Source organism: Ranitomeya variabilis, chromosome 6 (assembly GCF_051348905.1).
Source record: "Ranitomeya variabilis isolate aRanVar5 chromosome 6, aRanVar5.hap1, whole genome shotgun sequence".
Classification (NCBI taxonomy): Eukaryota; Metazoa; Chordata; class Amphibia; order Anura; family Dendrobatidae; genus Ranitomeya; species Ranitomeya variabilis.
Window position 1 is genome coordinate 278,873,754 of NC_135237.1, and position 26,429 is coordinate 278,900,182.

At 41.6% G+C, this 26,429-nt stretch overlaps 1 protein-coding gene across 1 annotated transcript in view; it reads right to left on the reverse strand.

Moving 5' to 3' along the window:
- The window catches only part of GABBR2 (gamma-aminobutyric acid type B receptor subunit 2), a 1,202,616-nt gene that overhangs the window by 739,410 nt on the left and 436,777 nt on the right, over positions 1 to 26,429 (reverse strand). The window contains exon 3 of the mRNA XM_077269688.1: positions 3,666 to 3,836. Within this exon, the coding sequence (XP_077125803.1) occupies positions 3,666 to 3,836 (171 nt within the window). The remainder of the gene's footprint in view (positions 1 to 3,665; positions 3,837 to 26,429) is intronic.

The following is a 26,429-nucleotide window of genomic DNA, read 5'->3' on the forward strand; positions in this document are numbered from 1 at the left end:
TTCTATAGGAGTTGTGACTATCACAACCTTACCAAGTAAATGCACTTTTAATTCTTTATACTCCTTTGTCACTATTTGCACTTCTTGCCCCTCCATTTATTTTATTTCACCTCTTCGACACATTTGAACCATTACCCCAACACTTGTCTACACCTAGCCAGTCCCTGGATGCCTAGAGAACTAGCACATGTGCAATGAATCTCAGTAAAGGTCGCTGATGGATGTGTCACATTACATGACTCACCAACAATAGCCATTCTCAAGACAGGAGTTACTATGCTAATAGGGATGGAGACTTTGCTAATTAGAGTGTTGGTTACCAGAATAATAAAAGAATGCAGAATTTATAAGTATATTTAATATATTCCCAATATCAATACATATATAAAAACATTATACATGAATATGCCAACACCTTCCATAGTGAATACATTGGTGGGCTATGGCAGCATATTAAAAAACATGTAATAATATCCTATAGTATCTGCAGAAAGAGATTATTCTACAAAGCACACAAAAATGTGAGAATATTTTTTTACCATTTTTTTAATAATTGGCCATTAATGAAGAAGATAAAAGATTATAAATCCTTTAATGTCACCGTTGCTTACAAAGATATTTTGCTGTTCATCACCATAAAATATATTTTGGAGAACTACTTTCCTTAAACATTAACACAGTATAAACAATACAGAATTCTATTTTCATTCATATTTTAGTTGCTTTCTCTGGTGATAAAGCTACATGTAAGTACAGAATAGTAAATCCTTTTGTCATTCAAAGGAGCCTCTAATCCCACCAGATGTTGATCATAAGAGAGTCCTAATGAGAACTAGTCATGGCAGATGGTTTGCACACTCAGGCATTATCATATGTGGATGTAACACTAGAAGGTTATTGTTATATGTTTTGTCTAGTGTTATTGTATTCATGCTATTCCAAATATTGATGAAGAAAACGTAGCTTCTCATGACCTTCGCAGATTTCTTTCCTTTCTGACATATCATTCAAGAAAGAACGTAATCAAAAGTTGAGCTAAAGTTGGAAAAGTGCTTTGTGATATCACACATGCGGGAATCTCAGTTCTCCCAAACTATAGAATTATGCAAGGATCTATAATATGTGGCTTTACCACTATGGACTGTGCAGAATGGGTTAATGAGTCTCTTGGTAAGCCTTTTCTTCATTTTCTATGTAATTATCTTTTTTGATGATTACTTTCAGGTTATAGAATAGCAAACTTGGGATCATCCAAAGTACTGCAGTATATTAAAATTTTAATTTGAGCTATCTCTTGTGTTAGCAGCATTGTCCCCAAGACTGAGATTTCTGATATATTCCAATATTGATAAGAATGACTTAGAGATGAAGCTCTGCTACCATCCTTTACACAATGTTTTTTGTTATATTTTAACCCCTTTAGGCCCCCTGCATGGCATGTATATCACGGTCCTCATATGGAGCGGGCTCAGGAGCTGTGCCCTCTCCATACACGACAAATGCTGGCTATAATATGTAACCGCCATTTGTCTGTAACAGTAGCAATCAGTGCTAGTCCCGATTGCTATTGTTTAATTATTTAAATACTCCTGTTAATCGGTAACAGCGGCAGATAAATAGTGTGATTATGGGGGACTAAAGGGTGACCAGAGAATTGGGCATCTTGGCACTCCTTAAGTATGGGATGAGCTACAACGGAGACAGCGATTTATGCAATATATTACAACACTATGGTATTGCAGTATTTAATATAATCGATCAAATGATTACAGGTTAAAGTCCCCTAGAAAGGCTAAACAAAAAAGTAGAAAATAGAAAAAAAGATTGTAAAAATATTTTAACCCCTTCCTGACATGTACCATACATATACTGCTTTGCAGGAGCTGCGTTCACGCAAACCATAGTAGAGGTACGGCGCACCAATCGCGTGGCCTTACGCTGAGTGCCGAGGTGATCAGGTGTAAGTGTGAGCTCTGTGTGAGAGCTGAAACCTCGCAGCAATGGCCCCAATCGTTGCTAGCACCGATCACGGGTGTTTAACCCCTCTGAAGCCGCTGTCACTATTGACTCCCTGAGTGCTCTCATCAGAACATTTTGATGCGATCGCGTTGTTCTGATGGTCTTAATGGAGACCTCTGGCCCCAAGATGGCAGCGCGGTACTTCAGGGTCCTGCAGAGAAGGTGGTTTGTGAAACATACCTCCTTCCCTGCCTGTCAGATACTGATGTGATACTCTGCAGTGCAGAAGCATTGCAGAGTATTAGATCAGCAATCTGATACTATACAGTGATGTCCTAGGATGGGACAATGCAAAAAAGGAAAAAAAAATTAAAATAACAAAATTAAAAAATAATTTTAAACAATCCCCAAATAACAAAAAAATATATATTTCCAATAAATACATTTATTTATGTAAAAAAAAAACCAATATAAGTACACATATTTGGTATCACTGCATCCGTAATGACCCGCTCTATAACACTGTCCCACTAGTTAATATAAAAAAAGAATAAACCCGATCGATAAACGACATAACGAGAAAAATATTAAAACCGGCAGAATTACAATTTTTTGGTCACCGCCGCTTCATTGCAATAAAATGCAATAACAAATGAACAAAATATTGTATCTACATCAAAATGGTATCAATGAAAACATCAGCTTGGCACACAAAAAGTAAGCCCTCACCCAGCCCCAGATCATGAAAAATGGAGACGCTACAGGTCTCGAAAATGGCGCCATTTTTTTTGTTGTTAACAAACTTTGGATTTTTTTTCACCATTTAGGGTATGTACAGACATTAAGTATTAGGCAGCGCTTTGGATGCAGCACATGTCTGCTGCTGGGAGCTGTACCCTCTTTTCTGCGTCACCATTGGCCCCAGTGGACCTAAGCCGCAGTGTCGGCCATCCCTTGCCGAACACCAGGGGTGGCATCATGAATCAATCCCATATAACTTTTTCCCTTGCAGGATTTTTATTGCATGCCCAGGGCCACAGAGTCGAGTCACGGCCCTGTGACTTCCCCAAAGAACTGTCCGACCCGGTTCCGAGTACCTCACGGCCCTGGTGGGTGTCACATGAGTCTCTATAGATTAGTTACATTTTAACTTCAAGAAAGGTTACATGGATGAGTACAATTATTTTTTGTTGCATATTCAATGAAAAAATATATTTATATATACTACCAATATGATATGAGTTAGAGAAGTAGCAAAAAAGTAGAAATTAGATCATTGCGGTTAAAAAGTCAATGTAGCAAGGATGTTCACCAAGCCTCTTAAGGTACATGTGAAACCACATTTACTTCACTAAGATTACGCAGATAAATGTTTTAGAAGCTGTGGTTAAGTCAACATGAGTTGATTGTGTCCATTAGCACTAAAGAAGGAATACGTGAAGTGATACACTCCGTACAAGAATGTCAACAAATCCAGGATGTACATCACACACGGTCAACATGACAGACGCCTCATATACTGTACATATTTCCCAATATCGTAAAACTATTAGTAGAAGCACTTTACTGGTATTCTATGGTTAAACTGGTCAGCATTACGTACTCCATCAAGACATTATTACTAAGAGTAAATTAGATATTATATTATGGCTTTCACAGTAGATAATATGCTCATGATTATATAGCCACACAATGCTTTCACTTACCTCTGAAAATCGTTGTATGTCTTGAGTTAATGTTCCCACTCGTTGCCATTTGAAGTGTTTGAGAAATTTTACTATGGCTGGATTGACAGCATTATCTGAAGGAACAGTCCGGAAAAAGTAGGGATATTTTTTTTTATCTGCCAGCACTGGAGTTGTTGCAGCAAAAGACAACTGAAAGAAAAGGAAAAAAAATAAAAATAGTTAAGAACATTATATATGTATGCCGTTTCTTCATTACACTGGGAATGTTATTTTCATTTGTAGGTTGAAACCAAGTTATGAACTGAAGAAGAAACAGTACTGTATTAGGCTTCAAACTGAGGAGGAACAACAAAATTCGGCTACAAAGGTGACATGGAAGATAGTTTCATGTTACTGGTCACACGCCATGGCAAGATGGAGTAAAGCAATAAGACACAAGGTAGTTATTCTGCATCAGCAAGGTCTCCCCAAGGAAAATATTTGAAAGCAGACTTAGTTTAAAGATGTGCCGTTCAAGCTGTTTGGAAGAAGCATGAATAAATGGGCATTATTGCAGACTGAAGATGCAATTGTCAGCCAAAGAAACTTAGTACAGCAGATAAAAGACACATATAATTACTTTCTTTTGAAATAGGAAGATGTCCAGAAGTGCAATCAGCTCAGATATGGAAGAAATCAGTTGGTCCTAGCTACACCCATTTACTGTTCTGAAAAGTACCGGTATGTCTATAAATGGTCTTCATGGAAGAACTGTGCCCAAAAATTTACACATGGAATCAAAACAAAGTGACTCAATCATGCATGACTACATAGAAACTAGCATACAGAAAAGTGGTAGAAGGTAAGCTAGACTGATGAGTCAGAATTCAAAATAGTTGGTGATAACAGGAGGCAGTTTGATGGACAAAATGTTGAAGATCAGTACAATAATGAAAGTCTGCAGGCAACACTAAAACATGGCGGAGGTTCCTTGCAAGCTTGGGCCTGCATTTCCATAAACAGAGTCTGTCAAGATTAGCCCCTTAACGACCAATGATGGGTATAACACATCCTGAGCAGGAGTCAGTTGACATGTTACACCCATCATGTCTTTAAGCTGTCACTGTATGAGAACACACAGTGAAAGCTATGTGCCAAATGCGGTCACTGACAGCTGTCCGGTATGGCCAGAAATTTCAACAGTCTCCAATCTCCGATTGCTGTTATCGTTCAGTCAATCTGACTGACCGATCCCAGCATGTGATTGGTGGTGAGTGCTGAAATATCAGCACTTCAGTGTACAATCACTGCCAGTAGCTCAACTCTAATTACAGAATAGCTCCTACCGTAAAAGCCAGGACCGATGCTCGCAATGCCCCTGGTTGACTTAACCTCCAGATGCCACATTTGATATCGATTGAGGCATTTGGAACAATTTGATAGGGAGGGGCTCCTCTCTTTCACCCCCATTGGCACCTCCACGATGAAATCAAGGGGAGACGATGGTTGTCATGGCACCTGGAGGCAAAACAATAACCTCCTGTTGTGCCAGGCATGATGACCAGTTAGAGCCAGCCATAAGCAGGTTGTAAAAGATGATCTGCCTATGTAATATCACAGGTCTCATGCATTGTAGTGGTGGTGCATTGCAATGTATGAGACCAGTGATTAGACTAATAAAAGTTAATGTTCCATAGAATGACTAAGTAAAAAAATTAAAAAAATTAAAAAGATGGGAAAAAATAAAAAAGCAAACAAAAAAAAATGAAGAACAAATTATATTACACCATTAAATACTCATATTTATGTAAAAACAAAAATAGGCAAAAAAGTACACATATTTGGTATCGCCGCATCAAGAGCGACCCAATCTATAAAACTGTCACATTAGTTAATACCCACAGGGCAGGGCCGGACTGGGACTAAAATTCAGCCCTGGCATTTGAAGGTACACAGACCCACTTGTCACATGGTGACTGTATAATATATGTGTAAACTTTTAGGTTACAAGCAGTGAGGGGAGTGTAACACGACTATATAACATATAATGCTGTATACAGCATTACAGCTCAGTCCTATTTATTGCTTTTAGTTGCAGTACCAAGAAAAGCCGCTACTTTACCTACATAACTGGATCTCGTAGATAATGAAGGGATTGAGATGACCAAAGGCTATGGAACCTCATTCTGATGCTCCATAAACTTTGCCTACAGCCACTTTTGGTTCCGCTGCGCAGCACGTGACTCTGAAGAGCGGTGACATCAGTAATGTCACCTCTCTTCAGATATTCCATAGTTACATACATAGTTATTTAGGTTGAAGGAAAACTTTAAGTCCATCTAGTTCAACCCATAATTCCGGGTGTTGCGCTGAGCTCGGCAACTGTGAAGATCGGTATTGTTACTACCGTTACCGCTCTTCAGAGTCGCTGGGTCTTGCCAGTTCTGGGCTAGCAGTGGGGGTGCCTGATAGACACCACTCCATTACTTACACCAGGGATTGATAGCAGCTGACATTACGCAGCTGACATCAACCCTAAAAATCATTACACATACCAGAATTAAATGCTCTGGCAGCTGGGAAAAGCAGTAGAGTTAGCGCTATTCCCAGTCGCCGGGTGCTAACCACAACTGTCATCATCCTTGCCTGGTCTCCCTGCGAAGCATTTCTGCTGTATTTACATGTGCTGATCTCAGGCCGCTAAACGAGTGTGACCAACAATACTGAAGTCATTTGCTTGTTTCCCGGCCTCTTTACACCAACTGAGAAAGAATGAAGGGAACAGAACAATCACAATTAGATCAATCTGTCCCCATACAGTATCATGTTTTCAGCAGCACAACTACAGTTTACACCGGCGATGTGCTGCTGAGAACAAGGATTTTTGTTCCCACATAAACAATCCAATCACTCGATGAATAGGCAACATTTTGCTTGTTTAGTATAATACACCCCACAGTCCTCCATATACTATAATGTGCACCACAGTCCTCCATATAGTATAATACACTCCTCAGTCCTCCATATAGTATAATACACTCATCAGTCCTCCATATAGTATTATACACTCCATAGTCCTCCATATAGTATAATGCACTCCTCATAGACCTCCATATATTAAAATACACTGAAAATCCTCCATATAGTATAATACACTCCTCAGTCCTCCAAATAGTATAATACATTCCTCAGTCCTCCAAATAGTATAATACATTCCTCATAGTGCTCCATATAGTATAATGCCCCGCCATTGTCATCCATGTAGTACAATTCACTTCCCATAGTATAATGCACCCCATAGTTCTTCATATATTATAATGTATTCCCCATAGTCCTCAATACAGTATAATGCAGCCCACATATAGTATAATGATGCCACCCCAGAGTATAATGAAGCCACCCCACAGAATATATTGTAGCCCCCTGAGTATAATGTAATCCCCCAGAGAATATAATGCAGCCCCCTCATATAGTATAATGCAGCCCCTGCATATATAATATGGTAGCCCCCTCATAGAGCATAATGCAGCCCCATAGAATATAATGTAGCCCCTCCATAGAATATAATACAGCACCCCATAAAATGTAATACAGCCCTCCCCCATAGAATGTAATGTGGTCAGCCACCCATAGAAAGTAATGCAGCCAGCCCCCATAGAATGTAATGCACCCAGCCCCCATAGAATGTAATACAGCACAGCCCCCATAGAATGTAATGCAGCCAGCCCCATAGAATGTAATGCAGCCAGCCCCCATAGAATGTAATGCAGCACAGCCCCATAGAATGTAATACAGCCAGCCCCCATAGAATGTAATGAAGCACAGCCCCCATAGAATGTAATACAGCACAGCCCCCATAGAATGCAATACAGCACAGCCCCCATAGAATGTAATACAGCACAGCCCCCACAGAATGTAATGCAGCACAGCCCCCATACAATGTAATGCAGCACAGCCCCCATAGAATGTAATGCAGCACAGCCACCATAGAATGTAACATAGCCAGCTCCCATAGAATGTAATACAGCACAGCCACCCATAGAATGTAATGCAGCACAGCCCCCATAGAATGTAACGCAGCACAGCTCCCATAGAATGTAATACAGCACAGCCCCCATAGAATGTAATGCAGCCCCCCCCCCAATAGCCCTACAATCCAGTTATCACTCAGTGATATATTTAAAACAAAAAACAAAAACACTCATCTATCCTCATGCCCTGCGCTGCTCCTGGCTCCGTTCTCAGCAGCTGCAGTCTGCCTGGTCACACAGCAGGTGCGCGATAATATGACGTCATCGTGCACCCGCAGTGTCAGTGCCAGGCAGACCGGGAAATGATGGGAGAGGGAGCGTCAGCAGACGCTCTCTCCTCAATCATTGCATTCAACTGTACCGGCGTTATAGATGCCGGTATAGTTGAAGGCGCCGGCGGTGGGGGGGGTGAGTCGGCGGGGGGGTGAGTCGGGGGGGGGAGTCGGCGCTTGCGAGCAGCCCACGACTGCCACCGGCCCTTCTGGCATTTGCCAGAACTGCCCGATGGCCAGTCTGGCCCTGCTACAGGGAACGCCGTATAAAAAAGGGGCAAAAACTATGGTTCTTGATCATAGTGCTAGAAAAAAAGTGGAATAAAACACAATCAAAAAGATAAATATAAATACAAATGGTATAGCTGAAAATGTCAACTTCAAATATCAAAAAATAAATTGCCATATACCGTAGCTCCATCAGTGGAAAAATAAAAAAGTTATAGCTCTTAGAGTATAGCTATGCAAAAACAATATTTTTTCTATAACATTGTTCTTATTGTGAAATAAATAAATCTGAGTTGCTTGTTTTTGTTCATTCTTCCTCACAAAAATCAGAATAGAAAGCGATCAAAAAAGTTATGTACCCAAAAACGATATCAATAAAAATGTCAACTCATCCCCTAAAAAGCAAAGTCCTCAGAAAAATAGAAAAGATTTAGTTCTCAAAACATAGTGATGCAAAAACTTGTTTTAGTAAAAAAAAAAAAAAGATATTTTAGTGTGTGATAGCAGCCAAACTTAAAAAAATGAAATAAATCTTATATTGCTGTAATCGCACTGACCCAAAGAATAAAGTCAAAAGAAGGTAAGAACAACGTCCAATCCAGGTGAAGAAGTTAAAAAAAAAGCTTTATTCTGCCATGATGCGATACAATTAGTGATGAGCGAATATACTCGTTACTCGAGATTTCTCGAGCATGCTCGGGGGTCCTCCGAGTATTTTTTAGTGCTCGGAGATTTATTTTTTCTTGCCGCAGCTGAATGATTTACATCTGATAGCCAGCATAAGTACATGTGGGGATTCCCTAGCAACCAGGCAACCCCCACATGTAATTATGGTGGCTAACAGATGTAAATCATTCAGCTGCGGCAAGAAAAACTAAATCTCCGAGCACTAAAAAATACTCGGAGGACCCCCGAGCATGCTCGAGAAATCTCGAGTAAAGAGCATATTTGCTCATCACTAAATACAATGTTTCGACCAGCAGTAGATCTTTGTATCGCATCGTGGCGGAATAATTTTTTTTTCAACTTCTTCTCCTGGATTGGATGCTGTTCTTACTTTCTTTTGATTGCTGTTATTTTCCAAGTGAGTTCCTTGGATCAAGAGCAAGCGTCCTAACTTAGTGAGTGCTGTCAGCCTTCTTTTTATGTGTTTGAAACGAAGAATAAAGTAATCTACCCACAAGTACCTCACAGTGAATGGCATAAAAATAAATAAACATTTATCCTGCACTCGACTCTGAGCACTTACACCAGAGTTTCCATGTAAATCTCTGAAATAAGTGAGTCCGACAGAACATCTGGTGGAAGATTCGCTATATTTCCCCTTGTGAAAATGTAAAATCTGGAGCTAAAACAAAGTTATGGTGGTAAAAATTATTTTTTTTTCTTCACCTCCTAATGACATTATATTTTGTGAAAAACATGTGGTGTCAATATGCTCACTGCACCCCTAGATGATTTCATTAAGAGGTATAGTTTGTAAAATGGGTTCACTTATGGGCGTACTGCTTTCCTGATACCTAAGGCTACTTTCACACTAGCGTAGTTTGGCCTCCGTCACAATGCGTCGTTTTGGAGAAAAAACGCATCCTGCAAAAGTGCTTGCAGGATGCGTTTTTTCTCCATTGACTTGCATTAGCGACGCATTGCGACGGATTGCCACATGTCGCATCCGTCGTATGACCGATGCGTCGTGTTTTGGCGGACCGTCGGCACAAAAAAATGCTACATGTAACTTTTTTTGTGCCGACGGTCCGCCATTTCTGACCGCGCATGCTCGGCCGGAACTCCGCCCCCTCCCCCCCGGACCTTACAATGGGGCAGCGGATGCATTGAAAAACTGCATCCGCTGCCCCCGTTGTGCGGCGCTTTCAACGCTAGCGTTATTGCGTCGGCATGTCACATTGCGACGTGCAGTGCACGACGCTAGTGTGAAAGTTGCCTTAGAGACTCTGCCAATGTGCATGAGACCTACAAACTACTCCAGGCAAATCTGCACTCTGATAGGGTGCTCCTTATCTTCTGAGCTTTTCACTGTGCCTGAAAAATTGTTTTTGACCACAGATGGGGCATTGCCGTATTCATGAGACACTGCATAACACATTTTGTGGTCTATTTTCTTCTATTATCCCTTTTGAAAATTAAAAACATTTAGTGAAAAAAAATGCAACTTTTTATTTTCATCTTACCAGCCTGAGAATACCAGCCCCCTGCTGTCTGCTTTAGCAAGGCTGGCTGTCAAAAATGTGGGGGACCCCATACCGTTTTCAAAATTATTTATTTAAATAATTATAAAATATGGTGTGGGGACCCTTCTATTCATGATAACTAGCCTTTCTGAAGCTGACAGCTGAGGGTTGCAGCACCCAGCTGTGAGTTTTGCCTGGCTGGTTAACAAAAACAGCAGAAAAAAGGAAACCAGCTCACCTGTTAGGCATGCGTTGTGGGGAAGCACGGATATTGTGTAGTCATCACCTGAAACAATTGAACAGGAAAACCCAGGCCGATTTTTTTTTTTTTAATTATTTATTTACAGAGCAGGAGCTTCTGATGAAAACTCCCATCCCTTGCTCCTGCTCTCGCAGTTATTAGAGTCAACAGGTGTCGGATGATGGGAGCAGTTGTCCCATCAGCTGACACCAGTGTCCAGAGGTAAACTTTATACCTCCGATCACAGCTGAGCGCTCACGCTGTCTTTTGACAGCGTAGGAACCGTGGCTCTCTGACCAGCAGAGATGATTTCACCGCCAATCCGAATGAGTGTTTGCCGGACTGTCATGCACATGACAGCATGGCAAACACTGGATGCTCGGACCCCCCATTCAAGTGAATGGGGTTTGGGTTCAGGTTCTGGTCCGGTACTGTTCTGGTACAAGAACCTGGACTTTTTGTAACTGCTCGGCCGAACCTGGTGGACCCGAACATCAAGGTGTCCACCCATTAATTTAGAAGAGTTATTGAAGATGTTTAATTTCTAAAATGGGGTCACTTGTTGGGGTTTCTGTTGTTCTGAAAACTTTGAAGCTCTCCAAATATGACATGGCACAATAAATCATTGGGGCTAAAAAAGCATTTCTGGGAAAAAAGGTCATTTTTAATTTTCCCCTGACGAAGGTGTTTGTGCCGAAAAGCGCGTTGGGGCGTTGGGCAGGCTCGTGGAGGATCTCTGCACTGCGGTATGTAAGCCTCACTGCTAGGTATCTATTTTATTACTGATCCTATTATTCATAGTACTCTGTGAGTATGCAGGTGGTGGTGATGTCGGCGCACGCTGTGGCAGCTTAACCATTTTGACTTTACTTTGCTGGCCCCTTATGTCATTTCTGTGGATAAAACCTACTATGCTTTGTATTTGTGGATTAGGTGCCGATGCCCTCACCATCAGCTTTTAATAGCATATGATTGCTTCCTCCGCTGTTTGTAGCATTAAAATTTATGGATATTTAGTCCCCTCTATCTTTTTGATTGCATTCTGGGATCCTCCCCCAGCCTGTCCTCTGCCATTGTTTTTGTGACTACTCAGCTCTGTTATCTGTCTTATCATCTCCATATATCGTGGTCTTTTATATTTTAATCAATAAAGTATTATGTTTTATACTCTAATGGCACTTTATGTCATCTGTTTCTTCGTTATAGTTTCGTGATTTGATGATAGGGTGCGGTATTAGTCCTATCTGTGGTACTAGAAATACTCTATGACTATTATGGTTGTACCATGTGTTGTAACACTATAAGCGCATGTATACACATTCAATGGGTATCCATTTAGGATCCAAAAAGAGCCGTTTTGTGAGCCAAAAGAGCCGGCTCTTTTTGGTGAGCAGAGCCATGAGAGCTGGATCACCAAAAAGAGCCGGACTGCCCATTAGTAGCAGCAAGGCACACCTCCCCTGCACTCCCAGCATAATGAGGGAGATGATGCAGAGAGAGGGGATTCTGGAGAGGACAATCGTAAATCTCTTGGGCCCTCTAGTGCACTTGCAGTATTACAGCAACTTCCTACAACAGATCTCCCTACTTTAGCAACTTTATTTAAAGATATGCTAATGATTTTTAGCACTGCAATGCTAAAGGACTTTAATGTTGAAACCTGTTACATCTCACATTCAGGAGGTGAAGGAGAGAGTGTACTATGTGGAGGACAAAATGGGAGAATTTGCATCTTCTCATAACAACCTTATTGACTCCCACAATGCCATGGCAGAAGACATAGAAGCCATACATAATTAACTTGTGGACTTGGAGGATCGTAACCGCAGGAAAAATCTGAAATTAAGGGGGGTACCAGAAACTATCACATCCTCTGAGCTAAGGGGTTATGTGCAAGATTTGATTCAAGCGTTGGTCCCCTCCTGCTCACCATATGAGCTAATTATTGATTGAGCGCACAGAACATCTCGCCCAAGCCACTTGCCAGAAACTGTTCCGAGGGATATTGTTGTACGCATTAATTGCTATCATATTAAAGAGGAACTTCTGTCTTATTCCAGAAAGAAAGTATCTCTACCTTCACCTTTCCACCAAATCAAAATTTAGGCTGATCTCTCCACAGAGACACTGCACTTCCGCAGACTAATGAATACCCATCACTGCAGCTCTCAGAGAATCTCAGGTGGCGTACCCCAAGAAATTGCTCATCAACAACAAAGGATCGTGGCATATTGTCTCTTCATATGAACGGGGAATAGGATACATGGCAGAAAGCCCTCCCAAAAAGAAACAGGCACTGAAGATATAATCATTATCTATTTTTTTATTATCTTTTACACAAGGGTGGCATCCTGACTGGTCGGTACAGACAGTGATATACCACCCCACACAGATTTTCTACTCCTGCGTTTTGTGGACTGAAGTGCGTCCTTGGTTTGTTTCATGACTTTAGTTCTGATTCTATCAGTTTGCATTGTTTTTATTTTTATTTTTTTTCTATGTTTTTGCATTCCTGTGGTTTATTCGGTCTGGCATTTTCCCGCTTTGCAGGGAATCATGACAGGTGTAATGGGCAACCCATTAGTCACACAAGCATCCATATGTTTATAATATGGTTATTACAATATGCTCACTTAATGTTAGAGGCCTAAACAGCCCTCATAAAAGATTTTATATGTGGAAAGAGGCAGTTGCAGGTAAATGTGAGGTGTTTTGCGCCCAGGAGACGCACTTATTGGAGAAAGACTCCCAAAAACTATCTCATCCGCTTTTCCCCTATGTGGTCCAATCTAATTTCTCGAAAAAAAAGAGAGGGGTGTAGTTAGCTATCAAGGGGTCTGTCACTTTCTCCTCGACTTATCTAGAACTTGACCCTGCAGGCCGTTACCTCATACAAGTGGGCACCATAAATAATGTTTTATATACTATAGTCGTCATTTATGCTCCAAACCAAGAGCAGACTAGATTTATAAAAAAATTATTAACTAGAATCAATAAGGTTAAACAGAGCCACGTAATCCTATGTGGGGATTTCTATTGTGTTTTTGATAATTCTCTGGATTCTTCTGCCCCAACTTCCAGGGGGCTGCCTGTTCTCCCCCTTTAGCCTTTCGGGAGGACCTATATGACATATGGAGGGTTCTTCATACATCTGAGAAGGACTATACTTACTTTTCATAGGTACATCACTCCTACTCTCGGATAGACATATTCTTGGTTAGCAGGTCTCTCCTTAATATAATCAACTCATGAGAAATAGGTTTAATAACTTGGTCGGACCATGCCCCATAAAGATGTCTATTTGGGAAGAAACTGAGTGCCCCCTTCACTCTCCGTGGAGGATGAATCTCTTTATTCTAAAAACCTCTATCTAGTGGCACAAACACAAGTAGCTCTTAAAGAATACTTTGAGCTCAATGCGGACTCAGTCACTAATTACTTCCACGTATGGAATGCTCATAAAGCATTAATCAGGGGCCACTTTATTAAAATAGGCCATATCCTTAAAAAGCAAAGAGAAAAACACTTAGCAGACCTGACAGCGTCAATCAGTACACTGGAATACATGAATAAAAGAGTCGCATCCTCTGCCCAAATGTGTAACCTACGTGATCTTCGACTGCAATTGCGGAAATTACTCTAACACAACTATGAAAAAAATCTTATGATCACCAGAGCCCATTATTACTCCCAAAATAATAAAGCGGGTAAACTGCTAGCATCCATAGTGAAAATTAACTTCTAAAACTGAGATCCCCTTTTGAGGAACTTATCCCCCGATTCTAAGATATAAACTCGGGAAATCGCCAGTAAATTTAAGAATTACTATGTTTCCTTGTATAATTTAGATCCAAGAGCAGACCTCCACGGCCAGTCAGCCCCTGATACAAATCTGTTTCTGTCAAGCATTAATCTCCCAACTCTTGCACCAGACCAGTTAGAAATCTTAAACGCAACTTTGACGGAGACTGAATTGACCAAAGTGATCAACTCTCTCCCAGAGACAAAGGCCCCAGGCCTGGACGGTCTTACAAATTTGTATAATAAAGCTTTTCGGAAGACCTTAGTCCCACACTTATGCAAAACCCTACAACTAGCAACAAATGAAGGGAGCTTTCCAAAAGAAATGCTGACAACTACTGTGATCACACTCCTGAAACAGGGAAAGCCACCAAAACCTCCACCCGATTTCATTCTTAAACACTGGTGTCAAAATTTATGCTAAGCATATTGCTTTGAGATTGGCACCTATCATTCCTTCCCTTATTAACCCAGACCAGGCTGGTTTTGTGTGAGGGTGGACTGCAGCTTACAACACCAGGAAAGTAATTGATTTGATAGATGCAATAAATAGAAGGAGGACACCGACGGTGGTGGTTGCCTTGGACGCCGAGAAGGCATTCGACCGAGTGAGATGGTCATTTGTCTTCTTGGTTCTGGAGCACATGGGGTTTGGGGGTCGGGTGCTGACTGCTATTTAAGCTCTGTATTTTGCTCCGTCGGCCAGGGATTACGTGAGTGATACCATGTCGGAGACATTCCCCAATTACAAATGGCACTAGACAGGGGCGTCCTCTTTCCCCCCTAGTGTTCATTTTACCTTTAGAACCACTTGCCCAATCAATCTGACAAAGCCCAGATATCTGGGACATAGAGGTGGGGAAACAATCTCATTGCATCATGCTGTATGCTGGTGATGTGATATTGACGTTAGCATGACCCCTGGAGTCTTTGCTGGCAGCTCTAGATATTATTAAAAAATTTGTCCTCCTGTCTTAGCACAAAATTAATGAGAATAAATCTCAAATTTTACCCCTTAACATACCATTACCACAGTTGAAGCGCCTTAAGGCCACTATGAAGATGGACTGGCAGATGGGGAAAATTTCTTACCTGGGAATGTTGGTAACATCATCCTCCACTAATTTGTACAAAGCCAATTACGCCCCCTTATTAGCAGATATTGAGAATGAGATGTGCAGACTCTGGAAATTTGAAGTCTCCTGGGTGGGTCGTATTGCATTGTTCAAGATGTTATTACTGCCCAAAATGTTATATTTATTTTGCACACTGCCGATATCACCTCCGAAGGTGTTTTTTCAACACTGTCATAAGCTCCTAAATGCCTTCATCTCAGAGGAAAGCGACCTCGGTTGTCGAGACATTTGTTGCAATGCGCAAAGCCAGTGAGGGGGGTGGGACTCCCTAATGTGAACGATTACTATATAGCAACTCAACTCAGCCAGTTAAAGAACTGGTGGAATCGTGACCCCCCAAGTAGGTGGTCACGAAGAGAGGCACATTTTGCACCTTCACACTATCTCAGGGTGGTGCTATGGGCAGCTCTGGTTAACCCACGGAACCTGAGGGCCCTTCTCCCACTGACTAGGCACTCCCTGTCACATTGGCTTCAGGTTCACGCCTCCACCCAGACACACATCCCTGCGTTGACTCTGGAAGCACCTTTAGAACTTCTGGAGGTATTATCAGAGGACCTTGACCTGTACCATTGGAAGATAGGTGGGATCACTGTATTAAGTGAAATAGTTGAAGATTGCACTCTTTTACCCTTTGCCCAATTGCAAAATAGGTTTGGCTTGACTTTTAAAGACCATGTCTCATATCTCCGGGTAGAATACATTTTAAAGAAATTTCTAAACTTCCCATATAGGGTCAATAGTGATATTATTAAGACCCTCTCATCTTCCTCAACCCTAAATATGGGCTTGAGACCCCTTTATGATTCCTTGTGACATAAGAGCAGATTCATTAAATCTATGCCCTTCCTATCCTGGGAAAAAGACCTTCGTAAAACCATATTAGAGCAGGACTGGTTAAAAGCAATTAAATTGGCAGGGTGGACATTTGGTTGTGTGGCCCACTTTGAATCACACTTGAAGCTGATACTCCGCTGGTATTTTACTCCCGTGAAGCTCCATTCCATGTTTCCCAATACCTCACACCTATTTTGGTGAAACTGTAATCAGGTGGGGTCCTTATATCATATATTTTGGGATTGTCCACTTATAACTTCTTTGTGGGACCACGCCTTTAGACTTATTTCACTTGCAGTGGGACAGATCGCCCAGCCAACTCCCGAGGTGGCTCTCCTCCCGTGCTCTAGAGTGGTAACGGCTCATATTGTGGTAACGACAAGACTCCTATTAGCTAAACATTGGAAAACAGATGTTTTTCCTAAGAAAGAGGTCATAGCTCAAGCGGTTAATAACACATTTATTTTTGAAAAAATGCTAGCCCACAAAAATAATGCCTTACAGAAGTTCACCATGGATTGGCAGGCTTGGGAAGCCGTGCAGTCATCGAGTCACAGTTGACCAGTCAAATAAATGTTGGGGGTGAGCAATGGAGAGGAGAGGGTTGAGACAGGAGCTCTTTGTTTACACTGCAATGGCTGTATAATTACGCATTTATGTTACTTTGACCTGTGTTGCACATTTGTGCTAATGTATTATAATACTTTCAATAAAAACAAATAAAAAAAAATACTGTGAAGTACCTGTGGGTTCAATATGCTCACCACACCTCTAGAAAAATTTCTTGAGGGGTATAGTTTCCAAAATGGGGCCACTTGTGGGGATTTTCAATGTTTAGGCACATCAAAATATTTAGAATTGAGAGTCCTCAGTGATTGATACCTTTTAATGGCTAACACGGTACAAAGATATATATCTTTCCTGTAGGCACATGAAGTGTTCTGCAAACGTAAAATGGCCTCCACTTTTATTCAAGACAATTTTGCACTCCAAAAGTCAAGTGGTGCTTTGTTTCTTTTCACATTGTTTAAATTCCTGGGGGTCAGCAGGATGAAAGGACATGTATGGAAAGGGTAGGATGGGAGAACATAAGAGTGGCAGGATGGAGACATATGGGGAGGCAAGATGAGAGGACATATGGGTGGGCGGGATGAACACATATGTGGGCAGGATGGATACATATGGAGCAGAGTGAAAGGACATGGGGGAAGGATGAGAGGACATATATGGGGCAGGATGGAGACATAAGGGGCCAGGATGAGATGAAATATATGGGGGACATGAATAGAGACATGGGCTATCAGGATGGGTGACATTAGGGGGCAGGATGGAGACACATGGGCTCAGGATGAGAGATCATATATGGCGGAAGGATGGGGACATATATTGGGGCATGATGGAGAAAAATGGGAACAGGATGAAAGAACATATATGGGGGCATGATGAAGACATGGGGTGTAAGAATGGGCAGACATTTGAGCACAGGATGGAGACATATGGGACCAGCATGAGAGGACATATAAGGGGCTTTTCATATGAGGGGCGGATGGGAGACCATATCGGGGTATAGTAGAGACATATGGGGAGGCAAGATGAGAGGACATATGGGGACAGGATGGAGATATATGAGGGGCAGGATGAAGACATATGGGGCAGGATGGAGACATATAGCAGCCAGCTGAGAGAACATATATGGGACAGTATGGGGACATACGGGGGCAGGAGAGGACATTTATGGGGGCAGAATGGGGCCAGGATAAGAGGACATATGTATTGGTACATGATGGAGACATGGGGTGGCAGGATGGGAGGACATATGGGGCAGGATGGAGACATATGGGGCCAGGATAAGAGGACATTTATGGGGCTTTTTGTATGGGGGCAGGTTGGAGACATTTGAGGCCAGGATGAGAGGACATACAGTATATGAGGCAGGATGGAGACATATGGGGACAGGATGGATACATATAGGGGACAGGATGGATACATATGGGGTGGAGCAGGATAGATGTATAGGGTCAGGATGGGAGGACATATGTGGGGGCAGGATGGATATATAAGGGGGGCAAGATAAGTGGACATATGGAGCCAGGGTGGGAGGACATATGGAAACAAGATGGAGACACATGGGGGTCAGGAATGAGGCACATGGGGGCCAGGAATGAGACATATGGGTCACGATGAGAGGACATATGTGGGGGCAGGATAGAGACACATGGGGCCAGGAATGAGACACATGAGGGACAGGATGGGGAACGTTATTGTAAATGTAAGAGTGTAAGATATTATTACTGTAGGGGTTAATTAAGGGAAAATATTACTTCTGTCATGTATTTTATTTTTGAGGATACTTTTCTCAGTGGGGGTGGTCCTGTTACTGTACAGGATGACACTACTACTTTTTTCATCTGGCATAGTGTAGAAGTTGGGGAAAAATTGGGGAATTTGCTCGGGATAACTGTCTTATTTTCTACAGAGACGAGTCCTGGCTGGAAGAATTGTCACTATTACCTGTACACTTACATTATGCACTGTATATCTATCTTCCAAAGAAAAGCAGATAGCACTCACCAGTCTTTTGTAGAAAGTTCCCTCTTTATTTGTGGTAAAAAAGCATGGTGGCAGGGGGAGTGAGGATGGGAGTGAGCAGAAGCTTGACGACGGCCGTTTCGCGCCTACTAGTGCTTCCACGGGTCAAATCAACTGAATACATGTGGGGATTGCCTAACAAACATGCAATCCCCACATGTATTCAAGCTGTCTAGCAGCCGCAAATCATGCAGCTGCATCGACATAAACTAAATCTCCGAGCACACTGAAATACTCGGAGACCACCCGAACATGCTCGGAAGAAACTCAAGTAACGAGCATACTCGCTCATCACTAATCTCTTTTTCAGCATACTTTCCCTTCTTTAGGCAATTTGCACCCTGCTATGTCCTTTGGGTCATTCAGAGGATCGTGAAGCACTTAATGACGTCTGAGTTGTTATTGTCTAGTCTGCTGATAGGGCTATCTCAGCTCATGAAGGAACCACTAGGGAATGCAGGGTCAGGAGGATCTCTAGTCTGCACAGAAACCAGGAGGGCCAGTTGGAATTTTTATTTTGTTACCTATTTTCCCAAAGGAGATGCTGCACTAACATAACTCATATTTACTCAGAAAATTGGTGACGCTTTCAATACTTATTTCACCAGCCGTATATATATATATATATATATATATATATATATATATACATATATATATATATATATCCACTGTATGCAGAATTATTAGGCGAGTTGCATTTTGATCACATGATACGTTTTATACATGTTGTCCTACTGCAAGCTTTTCAGGCTTGAGAGCCAACTGCCAATTAAGTAAATCAGGTGATGTGCATCTCTGTAATGAGGAGGGGTGTTGTCTAATGACATCAAAGCCCTATATATGGTGTGCTTAATTATTAGGCAACTTCTTCGAGCAGCGGTACAGGAAGAAGTCGGTATCGTTCAAGAAAAACATGATTTTCATGCTGGACAATGCTCCATCACATGCCTCGAACTACTCCACAGCGTGGCTGGCCAATAAAGGTTTCAAAGAGGAAAAACTAATGACATGGCCCCCTTGTTCACCTGATCTGAACCCCATAGAGAACCTGTGGTCTCTCATAAAATGTGAGATCTACAGGGAGGGAAAACAGTACACCTCTCGGAACAGTGTCTGGGAGGCTGCGGTGGCTGCTGCACACAATGTTGATCGTAAACAGATCAATCAACTGACAGAATCTATGGATGCAAGGATGATGAGTGTCATCATAAAGAAAGGTGGCTATATTGGTCACTGATTTTGGGGGGTTTTGTTTTTGCATGTCAGAAATGTTTATTTCTAAATTTTGTGCAGTTATATTGGTTTACCTGGTGAAAATAAACAAGTGAGATGGGAATATATTTGGTTTTTATTAAGTTGCCTAATAATTCTGCACAGTAATAGTTACCTGCACAAACAGATATCCTCCAAACACCAAACATAGCCAAATCTAAAAAAAAACCACTCCAACTTCCAAAAATATTAAGCTTTGATATGAGTCTTTTGGGTTGATTGAGAACATAGTTGTTGATCAATAATAAAAATAATCCTCTAAAATACAACTTGCCTAACAATTCTGCACACAGTGTATATACATACATATGGTCGGGTGGTGAGCATTTTTATTGGTACTTTTTCGGCTCCATTTTTTTTAAAACACGGTGTCTGGCATATACTTTGTCTTCAATAAAATGGCACCGGATAGCGCAGTGCGCATGCGCTGACTCTGGCGCCATTTTATTAAAGTATTGTACTACAAAATTAAAAGCAATTTGTCACCAAAAATAACACTGTTAACCTTCACATATGGGGTTAATCTGCAGGTTAACAGCGTTGTTAGGCTGCTTGGCACCTGCACGCAGCCAAATGCAGGGCAGAGAAGATGAACGTTATTCCTCCAGCCCTCATTCTATTTTAGTCTTGGTGGCGGGGGCACTGCGGGTTCAGTCATTGCTCTGAGTATACAGAGCGGCTGCTGTAACTGTGCCCCTCGTCCTGACTGAAACTCCCTCTATATTGAGGCTGGCTCTCAGTCAGGGCCGGGGGTGCGGAAACAGCCGCGATTCTGTATTCTCCGAGAAATGACTGAACCTGCAGAGCCCCTGACCCCATGACTAAATCCAAAGGCTGGCAGGGAAAATAAAGCTAATTATCTTCCTGCTGCATTTGGCTGCGTGCAGGCGCTAGGCTGCATAATAACACTGTTAACCTGCAGATTAACCACATAGTGTTATTTCTAAATGAGAGGTTCCCTTTAACATAGCACAAAAATGTACCAATAAAAATACTCGTCACCCAGGTGTAGAATGAGTTGCTCCTCCATCCTGATATATGCTCCCCATCCTGGTATATACTTCTCCATCCTTGCATAGGGTCCCCAGCCTAGTATATGATCACCCAGCCTGGTGGTACATCCTATTATATGCTCCCCCATCCTTGTATATGCTCCCTCAGCCTCGTATATGTTCCCACAGCCTGGTACATGCCCTCTAGCCTTTTATTTGCTCGCCCAGCCTGGTGTATGCCCCCTAGCCTTGTACATGCTCCCCACAACCTGGTACATGTTATCCCAGCCTGGTGTATGCTCCATCATTCTGGTCCAAATTGTGGTCTCCCATCTTATTATATACTCCCCCATCCTGGTATATGCTCCCCCAGCCTGTTATATGCTCCACCATCCTAGTCCCCCATCCTTGACCCCCATACTATTATATGCTCCGCCATCCTGGTCCCCCATCTTATTATATGCTCCTCCATCCAGCCTGTGCTGCTGATGTTCAATACATACATACAAACAAAAAAACAATAAGCACTCCTACTCGCCTTTCTCCCGCTCCCTTGCAGTGTGTTGTCTGCTTTAAATATTTAAATAAAATGCCCACCAGAGTCAGCATGTGCACATACCACGCTATCTGACGCCATTTTGTGGAAGATGCCGTGTGTTTAAATTTATCTTCAATAAAATTATGCCAGAGATCGTGCGATGAGCAAAAGTTGACTCCAGTGCCACACTCCTCCTCCAGCTATGTCCTCCCTGTCACCTCGAGGCACCGGACTTCTGGGTTAGTAACACTGGATGTAAATGGCTGTCCACCGACACTCACCATCCCACCTGATGGAACTGGAAAGGATCTGGAAGGAAGAATGGCATAAGATCCCCAAATCCAGGTGTGAAAAACTTGTTGCATCATTCCCAAGAAGACTCATGGCTGTCTAGCTCAAAAGGTTGCTTCTACTCAATACTGAGCAAAGGGTCTGAATACTTATGACCATGTGATATTTCAGTTTTTCTTTCATAATAAATATGCAAAAATTTCTACATTTCTGCTTTTTTCAGTCAAGATGGGGTGCAGAGTGCACATTAATGAGAAAAAAACCTTTTTTTGAATGTATTAAATAGCTGAAATGAAACAAAGAGTGAAAAATGTAAATGGGTCTGAATACATTCCGCACCCACTCTATAAATATATACACACACAATATGTATACATATTTATCCAGCAGTTTAGTACTGGCCAAGGTACAGACAACAGGAGGTGTGGGTGACGTTTTTTGTTCTCTTATTTTGTGAAGGATTACAATTTGCTATTGGATTCTTAGCATTACATCTTTGTTTTGTAATTCTGTGATACAAAAACAGATTAGATAAAACCATGAACAAGAAGAAAAAAATTGATTAAAGGAAATGCAAAACCATAATTGTTAATTTACAAGTCAATGTTATCTTTGGTTTACCAAATATCATTAGTGATTTAGGATAAATTGCTACCTAGTTTACTCTTCGTGTTTGTTTTAGAATAGTTGCATTCTATTAAGATCTGAAAAGTTTGAAAAGAACATTAGCATATTTCCCATTAAGTAATCCAAGTTGGTCTGTTGTTTCTAAACAGCTATCCATGTTTTCCAAAACACTTTGGAAGGAGAAAATCAATTGCACCCTTGCCAATGTATACAAAATAAAGACACAGCTTGCTGAAATACAAGGATATTACTTTGGGTTTGCAATACAAATCAAATCTCACGGTTTTACAAAGGTTAAACATGATTTTAAAATTCAAGCAATGTTCTAACAGTATAAGGAATAGTTGAATCCTCAAAAGCACACTCTGAATTTCAGCTCTTTCTAGTGCAAATTCAAATTAAGTTTTTAATACATAAATTAATATCTAAAATCCCTAAAATTGTGATATCATGTTTGATTTTCAGAATAAATTACCATAAACATAAAATATGGATAAACTGTAGTCATTTTTTAGCACTTCAGCCTAATTGAAAGCACAAATATGATGTGTCTAAATTATCAGAATTCTAACCAAACAAGCAACAAATAGAGCTTTGACCACAATAGGGCATGATTTTTATCATTTTCTTTGATCTACATATCCTTTTCAACAGAGTAAGAATGGCTCAAGTATACTCTATATGGCGTCTGCTACCAATCACTGGCCTCAACAGTCTTCAATTAGATACCACTGAGGACAGTAGAGTGGTATTCTCAAGTTGTCTCTTCAGCAGCTCACAGCCCTATAGTCTCCTTACTTCCTGGTTGCTGAAGAGGGCAGTACTGGGTGGAGAATGGGAGGAGTGACATACCTCCTTGTGTGATAGTTTTGGACAGTTTTCCCCTGTTACCATCATTGTTCTGAAATTTACAATATTATCACTATATTTACAAATAGAGATAACAGTACATTTGAACAAATACATGGCTGGAAAAGTGAGAACTGTGATTAGGAGAACTGCTATGGAAACTACCTTTGTGGGGGGGGCAGAGATTGTAATTATTGAATTGATAAGAGCAGCTTGATCAGGAGCTCAGTGCTATGGGCAGGGAGGTGATCAACTAAGTGCTATACAGAAATCAATGGGCTGGAGACAGCTGACTGGGATATTAGGAGTTAACTTCTCTCCTGGAATGTAACTACCATGCATACTCAGCCAAGCTCTGATGATTGATCTCATTGGCAACTGTATTCTATGTAAGATAAAAGCTCTCACAGCAAATAGAAAAGCAAGTCAATTGCAAACTTGCATACTTTTATGCTGTCTAAGTAAACAAAGAAATTTAGTACCATGAGAATATCCCTTTAATTGGCTGCAGATAAAATCACATGGGTATTGGCTGTGTTTGTGTGTGTTGTGTTATTTCATTATTTTATATGTATTGCTGTACAATCTATTTATTGTCACGATACCCGGGTATAAATGCTGCAGGGGAAACTGCACCCAGCAGCAACAGAACTGAACCAGACACCGGGTAACTAACATGAACACCAACGGGACCTTTCACATGAGACAGAGTGAACAGGCAAAGTAGAAGGACCTACGATCATGTGACAGAGTGGGAGGCGGTCAGGGGGCGGAGCCAGATGCCGTGGAAACAGAGAAGGGACAAGCATGAAAGAATAGTGAAACAAGCCGAGATCGTAGCCAGGAGATTACAAGATACCAACAGGGAGAGTAAGAGAATAGTCAGAAGCCAGGCCAGGGGTCAGTAATTCAGGAAAGCGAATAAAGCAGGTGACAGCAAGACACAAAGCAAGCCAGCACACACTACAGAAGTCAAGCATACAGACTGCAGAAAACCTATAGCTGACAAGGATACCAGGTTAGGAGCGAGTATAAATAGCCCTCCCATCATGAAAGAGAGGCTAAGAACATTAACCCAGAGAGTACAAGACATAACAATGTCCTGACCATGACATTTATACTACTTCTTTATTAGAAAATTCACAAATATGCTGCAAAATGTTGCTAATGCATATGGGACAATTGGACCAAATCCTAACCAATTATTTTATCATGTGATAAAAACAGATTCAAAAGCAAGAAAGCCAACTCTCATGTATGGCTTGGACTCTATGAGGGAAGAATCAAAGAAAGGCCCCTTTTATGATCAGGTGTTTTGCTTTTCCACATGTCTTTGTTTATAGAATAAACACTAAAACAACAGAATAAGATCAGAGCTTTATGTGATACTAGATGGAGGCCCGATGCTATCGCATCGGGAGGGCGGTAATGTCACAATGGGGGCAGGCTTTGCAGCGTTGAGAATCTCTCCCCCCAATCTGCTGACCCACCTATCCACTCTCTCTCTTCCCATGTGCTGACTTCTCCCATCTTTGCTCTCTTCTTTGACCTGTCTACCCCATGTGCTATCCCCCTTGTCTTCTGTCTTTCTCCTTTCTGTGCTGTGTTCTCCCCTTATGTGCTGTCCCTTTTTAGCTGTCCCCCCCCCGTGCTCTGTCTCTCTCACCCCTGTGCGCTTTCTCTCTCCCCCATCTGCTGTCTTCTCCTCTCATATCATCTCTTCTTTGACCTGTATAATACTGACATTACAGCAGGAGATCGCAGAGGATACATTTTGTGAGATAAAATATTGTTTAAAAACAGTCGGTGAAATATTTTACCTGACAAAATGAATCCTCTGTGATCCCCTGCTGTAATGTCAGTATTGTCTTTTGCTTCCTCCCCTGCCCAGGAGATGTGGTATGCTCCGTACACGGTCAGACACAGACAATTTTTAAAATGAACTTTCATTCGTGGGAAAACCCCTTTAATGTGACCGGTTTCCTCTGCCTGTAGACACGACGCGTATCTGCCGCCGGGATCAGCCGAATGATTCACTGCACCTGCGCGCAATTCGCGCAGGCGCAGTAAATCATACCGCCGCCATCTTTGTGCAGACAGATAGCAGCGGTCACATTAAAACAGTACATGCGCACCTCATGTAGAAAGATGGCAGCGGTCAGTGAATCATTCGGCTGATCCCGGCTGCGGCGTGTTACTCACATCAGCCAACTCCTCTGTGACCGGCAGTAAACTTTTTACTGCCAGTCACAGCTTCTGGCCCACGCAGCTATCTGACCGGCAGTAATAACCTTACTGCCGATCAGAGACAGTTGTTTGCCATGTTTGAGTTTGGGTACTGTTCTGGTACCCGAACTGAACTTTTTTAAAATGTTCTGTCGAATCCACTGGACCCAAACATTCAGCAGTTTCATTCTTTACACCACTCGATCTGACATGCCATGCAAACCTATCACATGAAGCTCAGGCACAATTTTTGTACTGATGTTGATAACAGAAGAGCATTAGTGATGTTTATGCACTATGTGCCTTAGCACTTGATGATCCCACTTTGTAATGGAATTGCTGTAGTTCCTTTTCTATTCAGAGTAGATTACTGAATATTTAAGAGGGGTGAGATATTAGGAACTGATTTGTTACAACAGTGGCATACTTTTACAGTTTGAATTAATTGAGATTTTTAGAGCAATTCTTTTGCATATGTTTGTAAAGCAAGAATACATGCTTAGGAGCTGAATTTTGAAAAACATGAATTCAATTATTAAGAAGTATGTCTTAGGTAAGTCACTTTTGTCTTCTTATATTGGTTGCTGGTTTTTTTGCACAAAATTCTTCAAAATGCTACACAAGGTTCTTGAATTTTGATATTTCTCCCTTCAACTTTTTTTTGGGGGAATGTTTAGTGGA